The following is an 18,166-nucleotide window of genomic DNA, read 5'->3' on the forward strand; positions in this document are numbered from 1 at the left end:
ACAAATTACGCAATATTAATATACCTAATTCTACGAAATGGAAAACAAGCCTTTCTCGTTTTTTGGTCCTTGACCATTTATTTGCAGTCCTCCGATGACGTTGATTTCGATGAGTACGGCTTCCGCCGCGTAGATCCCTTTCCCAATATATATATATGATATATTCAATAACCCCAACCTGAAGTCTTACCACAGCTTATGTTGAATGGCCTTTTTACGGTCTTTGGCCCAGACCAAAAAGCCCTAATGTTTGTCTGTTACCTCTGTGTTTTAAGCGTGCTGTAAATTGTGTGTTCTTCTTTATGTTGCTGTCAAATGTGAATAGTCTGCTACCGATCTAACACTGACTTCCTCTTCGAAACGATCTTCGTGTTCTTCTTTCAGGATCCTCCAGGCAAATAGGCACCTTGGCCCAAAAACAGATTACCTAGTTGATTGTGAGTAGTTAGGATTAGGGTAAAGGTATTTTTTGTACACGAATAGGGAATCAAGGGGCAAGGACAGAGGGTTAGTGAGAGTTCAACACCGACAGGATAGATAAGAGGGAACGATAGCAAGTTTTTTGAACGGACAAGTGAGCAGAACTATTGTCAAAACATCGGTCAAGAGCCTTTGCCCGCTTGAGGCAAGGCAAGACCGAACAATTCTACGTGAAGAAGGTCAACGTTCGGACTCGTAAGTTGATTGTTATACTGACAATTGCTGCTCACCGGTCGCGCGGGCTTCGCGGCGCGATACGTACCATGACTTTGGGGACTGGCCTGATACGAGGTACCAGGCAAGGCTGTGGCACCCGTGCCCTGGGGGAAGAGTGAAGAGATAGCGTCCGTTCCGGTTGGCAGCGAGGTAGCGGCAGAAGCGGGTACTATTGCACCCGTTGGTGTCGCGCCTTCTTCCAGGGTGATGATCGGTTTGATGTCTGTTAAAGCCAAAGAAGGCAATAGCCATTAGGAATCAAAACTGAGGTGGGCATTAAAAAACAATTTTAAATAAAACTTTCCTATATTTCTTGAAAAACTATAACGAAATCAAGGGCTTACCCAGTCCGTCAGGTATGAGGGGGTTGTCCGGTCCAGTCGAATTGTTCATGTCCGTCGAGTTGTCGGTCCCATGATCGGTCGTCATGGAAGCCTCTAATAGGCGGGTGGGTTCAAAGTCAGCGTCCTTCGAAGAAGAATTAGGTCCGTTTGTGGTCGAGTTTCCATTGTTAGCCGGGGCGGATGAAGATGAATTATTTACAGTTGCGGCATTGCTTTGTACATTGGAAGTTTCCTTCTCTCCTCTCGCTTGGCCAGAAGCCTGTGACGGCGTCTGCGAGTGTTGCAGGGACGCCTGAGATCCGTCGTCGAGGGAGGTGGCTCCGTCCATCGACGAGTCGTCGTGCTCCGTACGGCTGGCCTTCGGAACAGACTCTTCGGAGTCGCTATGGCCTCCGGCCGAATCTGTACTCTTGCGTCGTACCCGCTGCCGTTTACGCCGCGATCCCGGCGATTCGGGGCGTGGCGTCACCGACGCGTGCGGTTTGTCCTCGGACTTGCCCTCGCCGGTGACTTCTGCGAGGCCCTTGATCTTCAACGCCTCGGCCGTCTTGAGCAGCGTCGGAAGCTGCTCCTGTACCACGTTCACCTCACCCTTATACATGAATTCGACTAAAGCTTTGAGATCGGCGTATCGAATATCTTTCAATATCACAATTGGGTGTTTGCAAGGGTTTTCGGTGAACAAATTCTCGAAGAACGGACTACAGGCTGATAGCACTACTTTGTGTGCTTTCACCTGCCGCCCTTCGCAGCCTATCGTTACGTCCACCAGGCTCTTGTTGGACAGCAGTCGGTCGAAGACCGACAGCATGTTGGCCTGGTGGTTGTTCCATTTCAGGCAAAATTGTTGGGCGTTTGAACCCATCTCGACGGATTTGTGGGCTCTGCAACAACAAAACAGAAAATTATTAATTCTCAGAATACACATTTACAATTAATCACTACAAATCCATCGACATGTTATCGGTTTTACTAAGACCGTAGGTGGCAATTACTTCTACGTTTGCAATGTCACTAAGACCATACGTAGCCACTATGAGCGAACACCGATGCCCTGTAAATTAGGCTTAACTGCACACAAAACCCAGTCGATCTTAAACTTACTCCGAGCTACGCCGACAAGCATCAAGATCACATTGATCTTTCATCTATTTACTTATCGGCAAAGGGCCACAAGTTGAAACCTCAGATACAAATCTCAACAACCACAATTTACTGGATGACTTCGTCATCGCGACAGGCATTAAACCACAGCTACTTACCGGCTCAGCTACCGCAACATTTCACAACTCTGCTGGCCTAAGAGCTCTCGACTAAACCAACGCTCGAAGTAAAGTGTGGAGAGGCTGGGTCGTTCGTTGGATTTTGTGAGCCCGTTGGCGACTTAGCGGTGGCGGGTTGAGTCGCTGAGCGGAACGAGAATTCTGCAGCGACCTCTGGCGGCTGCTCCGACAGATTAACCCTGATCGAGTCGGTGGGCTGCTGGCTGTTGGATCGAGCCGACTACAAGCCAGGCAACAACCCGCATAGGATGGTTCCAACGAAGAGGCCCAACAGACGAGAAAAAGGTTTTCTTACTAACACTCTGCTAAGCCGGCAGTCCAAGCCAACCCTGTTCTATTGCACTGCAGTGCCCAATTGAGTCCAGCAGCGGGATGCGGAGAAATTGCTCGTCACGAAAGCCTGCTCTATGTGGTACTTGTGGGTAATGTTCTTACTGCGGGTTCTTGAATCAACCCCGGTCCGGTTCTCTTTGGTATACTATCAAGTCGATGGCGGGTGATACCACTTGATGCAAGCAAGTAATATGTTGTAGGGATTCGCATGGTAACTTTATCGTGATATTGATGGTACACATGTTAAAAGTATAAACGAGTATTGACTTACAAAGATATACATCATTTAAATAGTGGGTTAAGCACATTGCTCGATTACTAGATAGAAGTAGTAATATGAATAAACGAGATTTATTGCATCCGAAGGGAACCAAAGCCATGTTCTTTACTCAAATTTGAAAGCAAAGTTTTTTCACAGTTAATAGAATAAAAGTTTTTTTTTCTAAAATAAACAAAATTCCATGTAGAATTCGTAAAACAACAATAGATGCTAAAACTATCATTATTATGACGTTTTATAACACACAGTTAAGCCAAGTCGCTTGGTAACGCCCTGAAATCGCTCTACAGCTCGAAAGCGACAGGGTACTTATCACAACTTGAAGACGTCACAAATATGTGGTAAGTTACAGCACGTTAGCAACTATTATTGTTCACAAAAATACAAGCATAGACAAATCTGTAAAACGGATTAAAGAAATATTTCCAGTTTGTTTCCAATTTTTTATCAGGGCCTTAAAAATATTAAAAAAGATATATCGATCTTGCATACGTTTTTCTAAGATAGCTATTTGCATGGCTATCTGATGCGAAGAAGCAACTGAAATCTTATATTTACATGTTTCGTACAAAAAATAAGTATAATGACTCCGAACACATTATAATCCACGAATCTGATCTACCCTTTCCGATTCCCAATGAAATGCGTATACCTTGGAAAAATAATTAATCCGTCTCCTTCCATCGGTTGCTAATTAGCGAAAGATCTGTAGTTATATTGCCTCTTAGCAATGAACAGCTTTAAAAATAAATGTTTATATACTGCGCAATTTGAGCTAATTGTTCTAACCGTGATTTCAGGAATGTATGGTTGTAGAATTTAAACCGTGAGATATTCTTTCTTTTATATATTCACCATCCAATTAATTCAAATCATAAAAAGGTGTCTACTACGTATTGGATCGAACTTGTACTGAGCTCAAAAGATCAGAAATCAGCCTCGGATATGTAAAATTTGAACAACTACCTATTATTCATTTATGATTCCTTTTAGGTCGTAAATTTTAGGCAAAAAAATGACTGCAAATAAGAGCTGTTATCAGTTTTGAAAGTCGCCTAAATCGCTGGGACATTTCAAGAGTTCGACATTGTCAATATTAATTTATAGAAGCTTATCAAATTTAATTGCGTAGTATATAGTAATATTTCCGCGTTAATCATACAAATCAACGTCTCCATTTCCCCCCATAAGTAGGAAATAAATTAATTTATTATCGAATGTGAAGCTATGGCGTTCGCCCCATACATATGAACAATGCTCTTGTTACGAGGCGGCTTATTATTTTCGTTACCTTCGCTAATTTGATCTTTTAAAGTAAATTCTATATTGCAGATCTTATCTGAATTTAATAGATGCCCGTGATGGCTTTGTGATAATGGATCGAAATCGGTAACACGGCGCCCTGAATACGTTATGTCAAAATCACTAGAGCGATTTGAAATGATTATGTGAACTCCTTGTGTCTACTGACTGAAGCGTAATACAAGCGGCTAAACGATTATTTCAAACAACGATAGGATCTCCATGGATGCTTTCTCTGTAGTCATCTCATATAGTTCGATATAATGCAGTACTACTGTAGATAGCATCAAACGAGTAATGTTAGGTACGGTTCCTCAAGAATGAATAATTTCGAGGGAGATGCTATGAGTTAGTAACTTTCATCGCCTTATAAAAATTCCAGGCTTCTGCCATTAAGGGGCCCTAGATAGATAATAACCGTCTATTGCGTTTGCACTTTCTAAAGGTATTGACGATTCATGCCAATAATACAAATAGTCTGTGCTACAGTGATTTAGGTCAAAGAGATTCGGCAGAAATTTGGTATGAAAGTATGACTGGTTATTGTCTTTAACAGGAAAGTTCTGTAGACATTTTATGTATGTATAAGTGAAAAAATATTTAATATAATTTTTTCATATCTACTCCAGTTGCTACAAAGAATAACGTAATATTGATTTTCTATTGTAAGCACTTCATATCAAGTTGTGAAGTTAAATACAGCCTTTTATCTTACTGAAGAGATGCCCAAACGCTAGCGTATATGATTATCCGTTTTTGATTCTCATAACAATATTCACACCATAATTGTGTGATCTACTAACAGTAATCATGTGATTACATCTAGTAATTATACTAGGTTGATCTATTTTACTTGGTACATAAATAAATGCGCTTGTGAATGAGACTAAAACAGAGCAAGAAATTAAAGTTTTGTCTAAAATATAGAAAACAGCGAAAAAACGTAATTGTATTAATAGTATGAAAACATATAAAGAGCAAATGCATTGTTTTTTGAGCTGCCTAGGTGTTAGCCATATGAAAATATTGTTGATTCGATTACTTCTCGCGGTCATGATTGATCTGACTGTGCACCTAGTTTTCAAATTATATGTCTTTACACCAAATAGTTTATCAGTTTATCTATAGTCTATTTAATCGCTTGTACATTTTAAAATTAGCTAGTCTTTGTAAGTCCAATACTGCTAAGAAACTACCTGTGTTACAAATCACAAATGCTACAGCGTAACGCGATGTAATCAATGTTTAAAAAGCGAAGCGCAGTTATAAATGGGTTGTGATTAGTTGTGTCTGTACTTACCGAGCTGCAGCGTACTTGTGCACCAAAACAGGCGCTATATGATGTATTCGTTGAATTTAAATAGCAACTTCAAGCTTCGTGCTGGGATAGTATATTAGTAAGGCTTACACAATGTGGAGTCCCTCAAAACATGTAGCATCTGATCAGTGCGTTTCTACAAGGAACTCTGTTAGCATAAAAGATAAAGTAATCGATCTCAACCGGTTCGTCCAATCGGTATAGCACAGGCTAGACTGAGGCTACTGCTTTTCTCTTTGCTGCTAAATTCTCTGTACCTCCGACTTCCAGATTCAGCGGGACACGCTGCTTTATGGCGACAATATACTCATCTTTGGAAGGAGTAGGTTTTATGTGCATTAAGTTTTTGCAAGACCTTCGTTATACATTGGTGACGCGGCACTGGTGATCAACATGAACAAAACGGAGACCATAGAGTTTCGTCAGGCCCTTTTCCTGCTACCAACAAGCTCCATATAGACAAAGCGGCCTTGCAATTCATGATCAGCTTTGGCACTTGGATGCGATTTTGCCTACGAATGGCTAAGCATTTGCAGAGTAAATCACGGAACAAAGTGACGGTGGCGTGTATGTAAGAACGAACTTCCTCAATATTTTCTTTACGAACGCCGCTGACACTGATTGGAAACTAGGATGGCGGTCATAGCTTTTCACGAGATTCAGATTGTAAGGAAGCATCTTTCCGGCGCAATTGAAAAAATTCGACCAATTTAAACTTGTGGTCCTAATACGCACTAAGATGTTTAATTTAGAGCACCTAAAGCGAAGATTTTTCTGGCCTATAAAATTGAAAATTCGCTGTACGCTGAATGTAGCATCTATGCTATATATATATAGATAGATATATATAGCATAGCATACAGCGAATTTTCATTTCTCGGACGCGATAGATACACGTACCTATACAAGATGTGGGAAACTAGCAACCTGACAGTAACAAGGTTTGCAAGGTGGTCAACGGCCCACATATTTTCTGTATGTGCATCTATGGATTCCTGCAGTTTAAGTACGATAGAAACGAAATGATTGTTGAGTATTAAGCGGTTACGAGTGGCCACTACTTTACCAGTGACCACTTCTAGCCTAACACAGGTTTCCGATGCACCAGTTTTTTGCGATAATCCCATCACAGTAGAATCAGATTAACATCGAGTTTGTAGTACTTTGAATTTAACGCAATGTTTAGCACATTAGCACCCTCAAATGCTCTACCTGAAGCAGCCTATCTAATGCTCTATTTGAAACAGCTTAAAAGCAGTGCAGGTGGCTTAACGCTGTTGAGATTTCACTTTTTCCCGGAAAACTACTATCCCCCTCACTCGTATTTGAAGAAAACTACTTTACCCCCCTCATAGATCAACCTTACTTTACCCCGTCATAGATACACATACAATAAAGATGCAATATAGACAATAGGCGTATTTTGCTTAACATACAAAACATTACCTAAATATGCAGTACATACAATAGACAGACAATGAAAAATACCAAATTAAAAACATCGTTTTCTTGGTCTTCCACCATTTATTTTAAAACATTCTCGACAAACGCAGCTCTCGCCGCTTACCCCTGCCCAATATAGACATGTGTATATATATATATATATATATATATATAGAGAAACGCCCCGAACCTTCTTACCATGTTGAACGGCCCATTTACGGTCCTTGGCCCGGACCAAAACTCCCTACTGTTTTGTCTGTTACCTCTGTGTTTTAAGCGTGGCGTAAATTGTGTTCTTCTTTATGTCGCTGTAAAATGTGGATAGTCTGTTACCGATTTAACACTCGACCTCCTCTTCGAAACAATCTTCGTGTTCTTCATCCAGATCAAGCAAATAGGCACCCAGGCCCAAAATAAATTACCTAATTCGTTTTGATTCTTAGTCAGGATTAGGGTAAAAGAGTTTTTGTACACGGATAGGAATAGGACAGGAGTTTTTATACACGGATAGGAATAGGACAGAAGGGGAGGTTAGAGAGCTTTACACACCAATAGAATACAACAGAAGGACGATAGCGATGCTACTGAGTGACTCGTGAGCAGAAGTAGCTACGTTTACAAATTTTCTCTACCCAAACGCATTTGCCAGCTAAAATACAGAAGAGATGCGTCAGCCGATGCTGAGCCTATAGCAAAAGAATCCCAATCACCGAATCGACTAGAAAAATTTCTGGATATACAGTAGCAACAACAGCTGCTCACGAGTTTTTCGCGAGGCGACGCGGCGCGATACGTACCATGACTTTGGGGACTGGCTTGATGTGAGGTGCCAGGCAAGGCCGCAGCACCTGTACCCTGGGGGTAAGGAAAGAGCGAAGAGATGGCGTCCGTTCCTGTTGCCAACGACGTAGCGCCAGAGGCGGGTACAATCCCGCCTGTCGGTGTCGCGCCTTCTTCCAGGGTAATAATCGGCTTGATATCTGTCAGAACCGTAAGGGAGCGGTTATATGATTGAAACATGTGATGCACATGAGAATCACTAAGGGTCTCAGTTAAGAGTGTTAACATAGGCAATTTGCTTACCCAGTCCGTCAGGCAATAAAGGGTTTTCCGGTCCAGTCGAATTATTAAGGTCCGTCGAGTTGTCAGCCCCATGGTCGGTGGTCATGGAAGCCTCCAATAAGCGGGTGGGTTCAAAATCAGCATCCTTCGAAGAAGAATTAGGTCCATTTGTGGTCGAGTTTCCACTGTTTGCCTGGGCGGATGAAGATGAGTTATTTACAGTGACGGCGTTGCTTTGTACATTGGAAGTTTCCTTCTCTCCTCTCGCTTGGCCAGAGGCCTGTGACGGCGTCTGCGGGTGTTGCAGGGACGCCTGAGATCCGTCGTCGAGGGAGGTGGCCCCGTCCATCGACGAGTCATCATGCTCCGTACGACCGGCTTTCGGAACAGACTCTTCAGACTCGCTTACGCCAGCTGCCGAATCTGTGCTTTTACGCCGTACGCGTTGCCGTTTACGCCGCGAACCCGGCGATTCCGGTCGTGGGGTCACGGATGCATGTGGTTTGTCATCGGACTTTCCTTCGCCCGTCACTTCAGCGAGGCCCTTGATCTTTAATGCCTCGGCTGTCTTCAGCAGCGTTGGTAGCTGCTCCTGCACAACATTTACCTCACCCTTATACATGAATTCGACTAAAGCTTTGAGATCGGCATATCGAATATCTTTCAATATCACAATTGGGTGTTTACAAGGGTTTTCGGTGAACAAATTCTCGAAAAACGGACTACAGGCTGATAGCACTACCTTGTGTGCTTTCACCTGCCGTCCTTCGCAGCCTATCGTTACGTCCACCAGGCTCTTGTTGGACAGCAGTCGGTCAAACACCGACAGCATGTTGGCCTGGTGGTTGTTCCATTTCAGGCAAAATTGTTGGGCGTTTGAACCCATCTCGACGGATTTGTGGTCTGCAATTCATGAGACAAACGATACGAAACTCAGTTTTACTTGCACAGCACTACCAAAAGCAACGTAAGCTCAAAATTGAACGATGACTCAACAACTTCACTACCCAACTGAACCATCTGAACTAAACCCTACTTCACGTTGCAAATCGCAAACATTTCACATATATTTTTAGATCAAATACTTAAAAGGATGCAACACAAGTATGCAGGATTCGCCACGAATACTGAAATATACCTAAAATTGTAGATACATCGACATAATTTCATGAGTGTTGCCAATGAATTACTCTATTTGTTTTAAGCCTATAATAACACCGTCGTAACACTAGCTCGCCAGCATCAGAGCACAACCATACCGGACCATACAACACATCGTCGCTAACGAATGATCGCGCAAACAACCACAAAATAAAATAGGTAAGCCTACTTACCGGCTCAGCTACCGCAACATTTCATAAACTTCGCTGGCCTGAGAGTTCTTGACTGGACCAACGATTAATGTAGAGTGTGATGCCATTCCATTAATACGAGCTTTTGTATAAAGCGATGGCTGGTTAGCGGCTAGTACTTGCAGCGGGAGACCAGCAGAGCCATCTAGCGGATCTCATCGACAACGAGCGCCTGCCAGCTGTGTCTCGGTGCAGGCTGGAACCGTTTCAACGAAGAAGCAACGGCGAACCGGGGTTGAGAGCCGCTTAATGCAATTCTATCGATAGCCACAAGCCAGTTCGTAAGCGCAGGGACGTTCTTAAAGTGGTATCGCCAAAGGTTCTTAGAGTGCCACAGCACCACAAGAGTGCCAGAGCACCACAAACAAGTTTTGTCGCACAGATTTATGCACGCGTGGAAGACGCGTACGAATCGAGAAAGACCCAAATATTTCTATTTTTAAAGAGATCAATGTGTTTTATTTGCGATAAGAACTTGCCAGATTCCTGCCTGTATCTAGTCAGTGCTATATTATTTTATTAGGTGGAATCAATAAACGTTTGTCCATGTAATAGAATATATAAAGCAGGAATAGATTAGCATACTATTTTATGAAATATTCCCACTAAGCTAATACAAAATAGTACAGGTATAACAATCCCGACGTACGATGACGCGATAGTACATTTTACATTTAGTTTTTGTATTAGGTAGGCATATAACTGTTCTCATCAATTTTAGTGTAATTTTATTTCGATAAAGTGTTTTTACTTGAACGTCGGTACAAGTATTAAAAAGCTAATCAACCATCACATCGGTAAGTATTGTTCGAAACTTTCTGGTCATTAGAAGCAGCCAAGCGAATTCAACAACCGTCCTCTCTATGAAGCAGCGTTCGCAGGGAGCTTCTTTCCGCTATGTCTTGACGTCTGATCCGATTTTGCTAAACCCGCCACGCGCTCGGGTTTTACCGCTAAAATAGCGGGGGAATTATCTCGCCTCAAAAATGATAACCCGCCTTAGTGACGTCTATATCTTGGGGCAGACCTGCTCGAACCGAACAAAAACTGTGGTAACCGAACCATTTTTGGATGTAACCCCAAGCTACCAATTAGGAGTTATATAGCGCATAAAAAGGATATTCATAAGTCAAAGAGGCTAAATCTGTATGCATAGATGTATAGTGCTCTACAATATGCCTGAATCTGACAAATTTTCATAGAAGATTAACGATTTACTGAACAGTGTACAGGAGGCTCGGTAAATAAAGACCTGCGGTACTCACATCCCAGTAGAAACAATTGCGTTCCCAAAAACATTGCTATTTTCTAAAGCGTAGTGAATTGTGCGTCAACCTAGCGATTTGACGAGGCTTCCACTGTACTTCTGGCCGTGTCTGCTCTATAATAAATACTTGGCATAACGAAGGCGACGACTGAACCCTAAATAGTTGCGAATATATAAGCTAAGGTTGTCCATGAAATCTTTCTTTATTAGATCTATGGATTTTGGACGCGAATCATTTATTTCCAAACAAGCTTTCGCATAGTGTCCATGACCGTATGGAAACTACGTCTACACCCGTCCAAAACATATAAGCTATCTATATAAAAATACATATATATAGTGCTGTGGTAATCGGCGACCAAGCTTTCTAATTGCAGGGCGTCTTTCAGACAAGGCCTATAAGCTCTCAATGTATCGATATTCCAGGGCCTCGATGAAGTATATTGTGGCACATTCCAGCAATTGGCTGCGCTTTGCTCCATCCCTATCCCAGACACTGCCTAGTCATGAGGGGTGTCCATCATGACTCTATTTGTTTTGAGTTTTTCGTAGTGTTGTAGCACGTGCATTGCTTAACATTTTAGATACTGTTTATAGGTGCAACTGACTAACTGAATTTGATTAAAGCAATGTTTTTACGTGCTTGTTGTCTCAGTAATCTTTTCTTTTGTCTCCTATGGTTGCTGTAACTGCATGTGTTATGGACGTTAGTTGGTGGCTGTAACGCGCGTTGTCGAACCACTAAAACGCCGGGCACTCTACCAGCAATGTGTTCTTTGCAAGAGCCCTTCGGTACTCTTGCAATAGCGGGGGACATGCGTGGAGCCGGAGGTTCATTATTAGCCGCGGGCCCCTCTGGGGACACAGTTATCGCTAGTGTGTCGCCTTCATGTGTGGCTTTACTACGACCCGACTATTCACAACCAATACGCTCGTGGTTTAGCAAACCTTCAACTCCATTTACCACAACAGCTGTATGGGACTCTGTCAATAACAAGCTGGTTTCTGCTTCACAAACCAAGGTGAGAAATCACTGTGATAATACTCTGAATAGAATAGAAGGATATGGCAAAACTTTGAGTGCAGTATGGTACCCAGTCGATGTCATCAGGACACTCTTTGTGGCGCAATTTTGACGCAACGAGCTGGTTGGCGCCAAGTATTACTTTTGGCAAAGGTCTTTGTACCATTATCTATTTCATTATAGAATCAAATAGATATTCTTGAAATTATTTAAACATGTTTGGGAACGACATTTCTTTTTTTACTGATCACTACATTTGAAGCACTTTTCTCTTCTGAAAAGCAGTAGAGTTTTAATTCTTAAATCTCCTGCAGCTCATTTTTATGTCCTCACCAATTCATCAACATCATTAAATACTGTTAATGGCCATCGCAAACGTCTAAACGATCACGGAAAAATTGCTTTCGTTATGTTACTGTCAATAATATTTTTTAATATAAAGTCTTAAAACTTTGAGTTCCTGCTGATGCAAAAAGTTATACTGATAAAACAATTATGTGTCTGCTTATCTAATTTTTAATGAAATTCACAGGTTCTCGCCTGGACAAATTCGGAGAAAGCAGTTCCAACGGTAGTTGCTGACTGCCAAAGCGACGTTCTGTGCTTCGTGCCATATAGCGCTGGTGTAGCAGTCATATGCAAGAACGGTCTGACATTTCAGTTACAATATGAGCGACCAAACTGGGAGGTCCAGATGTCTCCCGCTGTCAGGGGAACATTTTCTTGGGCTGCCATACTCGAGCTTAACGGAAAAACAGTCGTACTTCTCGTAGCGGAGGATGGGAAGAGTGTGGCTCGTTTTCCTTTAGGCGATCCCAACTCGAAAGCTACAATTAAACTTCCGGCAAAGTTTACCATTACAGCTTGTTGTACCCACAACAACACTCTCTTCGTAGGAAATAGTCAAGGAAAGGTCCTGCTACTAGATGAGGAATTGCTGATTCCGTCGAAAATTGATCTCAAGCTGGAAGAACCAGACCATTTGACAGCGTTAATCAGCTGTGATAGAGATATCTTAGTGGCTAGCCAAACTCAGGTATCCCTGTGGGACATCCAGTTTGGCTTGATGAAAGCCAGCATTAGAATAGCATTCTCACCATGGGTGAACAAGTGTTTGTTTTACAATGGCAATAAAGCTTTACTTGTTCACACATCCCTGATGGTTCTTCCGATGAAAATACAAAAGTGGTCCTTAGCTGCGCTGACTGGATCTAAAAAACGAAAGTCAGAGAAGAAAGCAACGGGTTGCGCAGAACTTTGTAATAGTTTTGTAAGCCAAGTCGATAACTGGTCACCTACGGACATGCAGAGGTATCTCCAACAAGTTGACGATCACTCAGAAGTGCTGATTGTTAAGTGCTGGAAACGGATTTTGAACGTGGACCCGAACCATCAGGCTATCGTTAACAAACTCCTCATAACGCGGCACGAGTGCCACAAGCTGACGGCAGTACTGCATGAGTCTCTCTCGATGGAAGAAGTTCAGCGATCCATCGATTTATTGGCCAGTTGTATGGCGCAGGTTACGCTAGTTCAACTTGGCGGTGGCGTTCTCGAGGCGTTAATGGACTGGGCCTGTCATCTTGTAGACGCGCATAGAAATGCGTTGAAAGTTAGCCTTCGATCCGAAAATGAGTCGATAAACGGGTGCCTCCTCAAACTGGAAAAGAGCTTACGCCGCATTGAAGGCCTCAGTCAGGATCTAGTAGATAGCCAGTATAATCTTAAAGTGGCATTAGATAAAATAGATCGAATCGCAGTTCCAAGAGAAAAACTGTACTGGGTGGAACCGTGGCCATTTTTGAATAATAAATCTAGCTAGAAATAGGTTTCTTATAAAAGATGTCAATTGTGTATTGTGTTCATTATTAGTTATCGGCTGACGTCCGCTTTGCAACTTGGACATACTGTAGCCGTATTAATTTATATGATAATCTGTTGTTATAATAGCTTAGGCATACATAGCTGTAATGAATGATAGCCGAAATTAAAAGCTTGATCCAAAGATCAGATATCGCTTATTACATTTTTCCAAATGTAGAAGAGACAAATTCAAGCATTCAGTTACAGTGGGCAGCCAAAAATTCACGATCTAGAGTTTGTGAAGACTGAATAAGAAGGTGAAAAAATTAGAGTGAAGTACACTTTATAATTAAAAAAACCTTATACGTATGCACCTGACCAGTGTATAGATATAACTGATCACAGGTTTACCGTTATTTCCTGTGGTTAAAGCGCACGCTGTCAATAATTTATTTCAGCATTACCTTGAGGGTGCATCGGTATATAGAAGTAGCCTTGCGACAAGAAAAACTGTAATTGTACCTACCCTAACTAACTTCGTCGATGCTTTTAGATCGTTATAATTGGTATGTTTATTTCTTTATAGGAAATGCTCTATAAACCAGATAATTAAATGCGCAGCAAAAAATGTCTCCGTGGTACCTCAGTGGTACTCGGATAAAAAGGGATACCTATCAACTGGTTATATATATGGGTTGATATTTTTCTGGAGCAATATTTTTGCAATGCCCGCAGCATGATATGGACCAATTTTGAGTTGAAAGCAGGCTGTCAGAAATTGGTATCTGAGGATTCCAAAAACACAAACCATTGGGTTTCTGAAAAATTTCTCAAAGCTAACTAAATAGCTGCTTATATTCTATAATCCAAATCAATAATAATGAGTATGTGTGCTTAAACAATTTTGAAGACAAGTCGCGATTTTCTCATTTTCTTTGTTTAGACTACACTTTAGAAAAAATGCTGTGCTAAAAGCGACAGACTTGAAAACACTCGAATTAATGCAAAAACATATATCACCTTTCTTACAGACCCCAACGCAACGAAACAAACATGGGCTGGTAGCTCTTCTCGATACTGACTGTATTGTAATTAAAAGCATTCTAGAAAAGAAAACTACAATTTTTTGAGCTTCCAGATGTAGCATTTGTGAGTGGGTGTGATTTTAAATGCTTCTACAAATACGTCCACGGGGTTCAATCACCGTCAAATATAATTATTTGGATAGGTTGATGATGCATTACAAAAACACGAATAGCGCTTTACTGCTCTATTCTAAGCTGTACACTGGCTAATATTTGTTTGTTCTGAGGCGTATGCGTCTCTACTAGTTTCCTAAAACGCTGTGCCTACATGTATACGTACTTAATAAAAGTACGTATACATGTACGCACAGGGTTTCGATACTCAAATTTCAATCATAAATATAGAATATATCTAGGCGTGCTGTAGTATAAATTGTGAGTTATCATCTACAGAATTTCCTCATGTATTATATGCTTATTGCATCTTAAGTAGGAAATAGTATGCTTTTATTTGAAGCTAGGTACATGGCGTATATTTCTAGGCTGATAATATTCAAGATACAATATCTTTTATGAAAGAAATTTTCAATTTACGGCGACCATATCAATTATTTTTAGTAGCATCTGCAGCCAGAACTATTAATCCAGTCCGATGCGTATTTATGTGTAACTATTCATGGGAGTTCGGGGGAAGACGAACTCATGGAACAGCCGCATGAAGTAAGCACTTTTCTGACATACATCTACTACATCAAGTGGCTTAGGAATGGACCAGAAAGAATTGGTTGAACAAGATACTTCGACCTAGTCATTCACAGCAACTTCGATGAGGTGTGCTAGCGTTTTGCCAAATATGTTCTGCATCGGCACCGAACTACTTGCTCCTGCAGTTTACTTCAAGTTCATTTAAACAGCTTTACAGAGGTCGGCAACGCTGTTTCGAGGTCGAGAAGGTCATGTTAACTATTGAAATAAAATACTTAGCTGCGTAACTTTCCAACTATCTTTGATAGTCGTAAATGCACACATTCATAATCACTTCGGAAATCCCACAACAGTAACGTGTAAACTTCTACGATCATACAGACTGACCGAGCTGAAAACTGTGTTAAAAACGAACACAACAGATACCAACAAAAACTTAGCCTAGGTAACTTGAATAAATATGGTACACTATAACCTGATAGTCCTAAAACATGATTACAGTTCACTTGACCTGGACAGAATGAGACTCGAAAGTTTATTTATTATTATTATAAGCAAAACATGTTTATTTCCGTGTTTTTCTATCGAAATATTTGTGCAACGCATATATATATATATATATATATATATATATATATATATATATAGATGCAATCTTTTGTTTGCCGTATGTATTTGCAGTTTAGGCACTTTGGGTTGTCACCCAGGTGTGTTAGTTTTATCCGCACGTTTATATTTTCTGTACAGTGTTAACGGTCTGCCCCATTCAGTGATACCGAAGTACTGTTCGATTGTCATGTTACAATCATTCTGTATAAATTCGTCAATTCGTTGAACAACATCGTTATTCCAGCTGAGTTTGCCAATATCCTGAAACATAACTTTTTTTAGGCGACGCATCCGTCGAGAGGCGTTTCTGTAGCATTTCCACGTTTGGGGCTCGACAAGAAGAAAGTCACACCGGGACGAGATGTATTGGAGAAATTGCCGCAGTCCATCGTCTCCATGGTTAAGGTGAATCCACATTGTGACAGCGAAGCAAAGCCCGAGATCGAAGCGCCCATCGGAAGTAAAGCATTCGACGTAAGATTTACGTTCGTTTTCACGCATTACATCGACCGTTTCAAACTTTACCTCGCCATAATCGCATCGAGCTGTAAGTGACTTTGCTGTTTGAATAAGCACAGGGTCGATATCTATACCGAGTGTTCGCAATGGAAGTTTAAGTCGCCGTAGCTGAGTATGCAGTTCGACCGTAAGGTCGCCGGAATTACAGCCGAAATCGATCGTTGATACGATCCGCCGGTCCGCCAACGGTAGTAACCAGTCAGTTCCGAGGACACTTAAGCGTTTTGAAGGGGGATTGAACTTGTAATAGTTGTGAAAGTTCCCAAACCGTGAAGCGCCTGAATTTTATGATAAGACGAATGAAAACGAGAAGAAACAAGAGAACGAAGTCAGCTCACAGAAGTACATGTTTTCCCAATGAAAAGGATGTCACATATAGTCTTTACAGCAATATATTTAATGAAAGTAAAACATATGGAAGAACTTAGGTTAGTATCGGTGTCCAGTAATATAGTTGGCAGCCGGATGACTCGATGTTGGGAACCAAAAATCATTGACATTTCAGGCGTAAGGTTTTAGTGAATAAAATTATTAACTAGGTTGGATTTGAAATGACGTTATCTTTATTACAGTTATGCACATTTTAAAGATAGTCGTTGTATTTGGTTGTTGTTAAACGAAGTTTATACTTTAAAGTCAGAATTCCAGATCAAATTTAGTAGTTAACATGGAACTTAGTCGAGCCAATAGTGTTCTGCCAATTACTTTATCTCTTTCATTTGTATTTTTATTTCAATAACACCTTAGTTGTTAGTATTGAATATCTATTCAAATCATTTAGTGTACCATCAGAAACTGAAACAATGCCATGACACATGATATTTCTCAAGTAAATTTTCTTTCTATTATAACTTGGTTGTAATTAAAATAAACAGCATAAATTGCGCATCATACAGAGTGCACTGTTGCACCGAAGCAAGTGCAACACTCAATGCTGATGCACATAACAGACCTGCTCCATGCGAAATATGTTCGATACTTTCGGAGTCACTTATATCATCGACGTGACACGCTTCTCTAATCCTCATGGCACTGGAACTTTTAAAATTGCGAAAGGCTTTTCGTCTCATAATGCAGTATAAGTGAAATTACACATAGCAAAAGGCCTAAATAGACTTTTATTCTATTTTCTCTTGTCAATTCTTCTAAATTCCTTTAATTTCGAATTGAACAACAACACTGGAACCATTATGCCAGCTGGCGGAAACTTCAGTCCAGTCGATTTGGTGGCTTATGCTAGAACGGTACTCATGCTAATAAGTGTGTAGACCTGTATGAGGTGAACGTCGCAACAAATCACAAGATCGTTAAGACGCTAGTATTCCACGCATGGCACCAGCAGGGTGTAAAGTTTAGTAAATGAGAATACTTGGATACAAAACGAGCCTAAAGGGCATAATGCGTTAGGCTTTAATTTTTATAATAATAATTAAAGCATTTAGCGCATTACACTTTGAAAGTTTCAGTAGACAACTTACATGCTAATTAAACGAACCATAACTAGATATAAATTAAATCTAAACTGATACTCGAGTAAATTTTATATTCTAAATCAATAAAGTCTGTATGCATATCTTTGTCGACAGTATTGAAACGTAGATTACCTTGATTTGATTAAAAAACCTTATGTTTAGGTCACATGTTTGAGAAAATTCATTTTTCGGTTTATTGCACACGTTAGCTGATAACTGTGCTGGGTTGGACGCATTCGTTCAATGTTGAGAACCAGAGTATTACTGAAATACATGTTTAGAAACTACGAATTAGAAAAAATGGCGTACGCAGATTGATAACAGCCACA

At 41.0% G+C, this 18,166-nt stretch overlaps 4 protein-coding genes across 5 annotated transcripts in view; 1 reads left to right on the forward strand and 3 right to left on the reverse strand.

Annotated features, from left to right (window-relative positions):
* The window catches only part of LOC147752660 (uncharacterized), a 32,827-nt gene extending 19,274 nt beyond the window's left edge, over positions 1–13,553 (forward strand). The window contains exons 2-3 of one of the 2 annotated variants that reach the window (XM_086970952.1): positions 11,392–11,702; positions 12,237–13,553. In XM_086970952.1, coding sequence (XP_086827078.1) covers positions 11,448–11,702; positions 12,237–13,526 — 1,545 coding nt within the window. In that variant the 5' untranslated portion in view covers positions 11,392–11,447 and the 3' untranslated portion in view covers positions 13,527–13,553. Of the gene's footprint in view, positions 1–11,173; positions 11,703–12,236 lie in introns of those variants that run through there. The other variant, XM_086970953.1, reaches the window with a different exon arrangement.
* On the reverse strand, positions 52–2,459 carry LOC147752661 (uncharacterized). The gene is made up of 3 exons (XM_086970954.1): positions 2,303–2,459; positions 1,041–1,924; positions 52–919 (listed from the first exon to the last, which is right to left on the reverse strand). Exons 2-3 carry the CDS (start codon positions 1,903–1,905, stop codon positions 603–605), a joined length of 1,182 nt encoding a protein of 393 aa, XP_086827080.1. The 5' UTR covers positions 1,906–1,924; positions 2,303–2,459; the 3' UTR covers positions 52–602.
* On the reverse strand, positions 7,049–9,504 carry LOC111266577 (uncharacterized). Its single transcript, XM_022844165.2, has 3 exons — positions 9,396–9,504; positions 8,083–8,964; positions 7,049–7,979 (listed from the first exon to the last, which is right to left on the reverse strand). The coding sequence occupies exons 2-3, from the start codon at positions 8,945–8,947 to the stop codon at positions 7,615–7,617; spliced, it is 1,230 nt and encodes a 409-aa protein (XP_022699900.2). The 5' UTR covers positions 8,948–8,964; positions 9,396–9,504; the 3' UTR covers positions 7,049–7,614.
* Positions 13,554–15,743: 2,190 nt separating the features above from the next.
* Positions 15,744–17,604, reverse strand: LOC111266572 (pre-miRNA 5'-monophosphate methyltransferase). Its single transcript, XM_022844160.2, has 2 exons — positions 17,318–17,604; positions 15,744–16,643 (listed from the first exon to the last, which is right to left on the reverse strand). Exons 1-2 carry the CDS (start codon positions 17,433–17,435, stop codon positions 15,937–15,939), a joined length of 825 nt encoding a protein of 274 aa, XP_022699895.1. The 5' UTR covers positions 17,436–17,604; the 3' UTR covers positions 15,744–15,936.
* Between the last annotated feature and the right edge of the window lie 562 nt (positions 17,605–18,166).

The sequence above is a fragment of the Varroa jacobsoni genome, unplaced genomic scaffold, assembly GCF_002532875.2.
Source record: "Varroa jacobsoni isolate VJ856 unplaced genomic scaffold, vjacob_1.0 scaffold_1097, whole genome shotgun sequence".
NCBI lineage: Eukaryota > Metazoa > Arthropoda > Arachnida > Mesostigmata > Varroidae > Varroa > Varroa jacobsoni.

Excerpts from the sequence above, each read along its gene's own strand:
- LOC147752661 (XM_086970954.1), bottom strand. The coding sequence starts at position 1,905 with ATGGGTTCAAACGCCCAACAATTTTGCCTGAAATGGAACAACCACCAG. Across the intron at positions 920-1,040 it reads CCTCATACCTGACGGACTGG|ACATCAAACCGATCATCACC; the intron begins GTAAGCCCTTGA and ends TGGCTTTAACAG.
- LOC111266577 (XM_022844165.2), bottom strand. The coding sequence starts at position 8,947 with ATGGGTTCAAACGCCCAACAATTTTGCCTGAAATGGAACAACCACCAG. Across the intron at positions 7,980-8,082 it reads TTTATTGCCTGACGGACTGG|ATATCAAGCCGATTATTACC; the intron begins GTAAGCAAATTG and ends CGGTTCTGACAG.
- LOC111266572 (XM_022844160.2), bottom strand. The coding sequence starts at position 17,435 with ATGAGACGAAAAGCCTTTCGCAATTTTAAAAGTTCCAGTGCCATGAGG. Across the intron at positions 16,644-17,317 it reads ACATATTTCGCATGGAGCAG|GCGCTTCACGGTTTGGGAAC; the intron begins GTCTGTTATGTG and ends CATAAAATTCAG.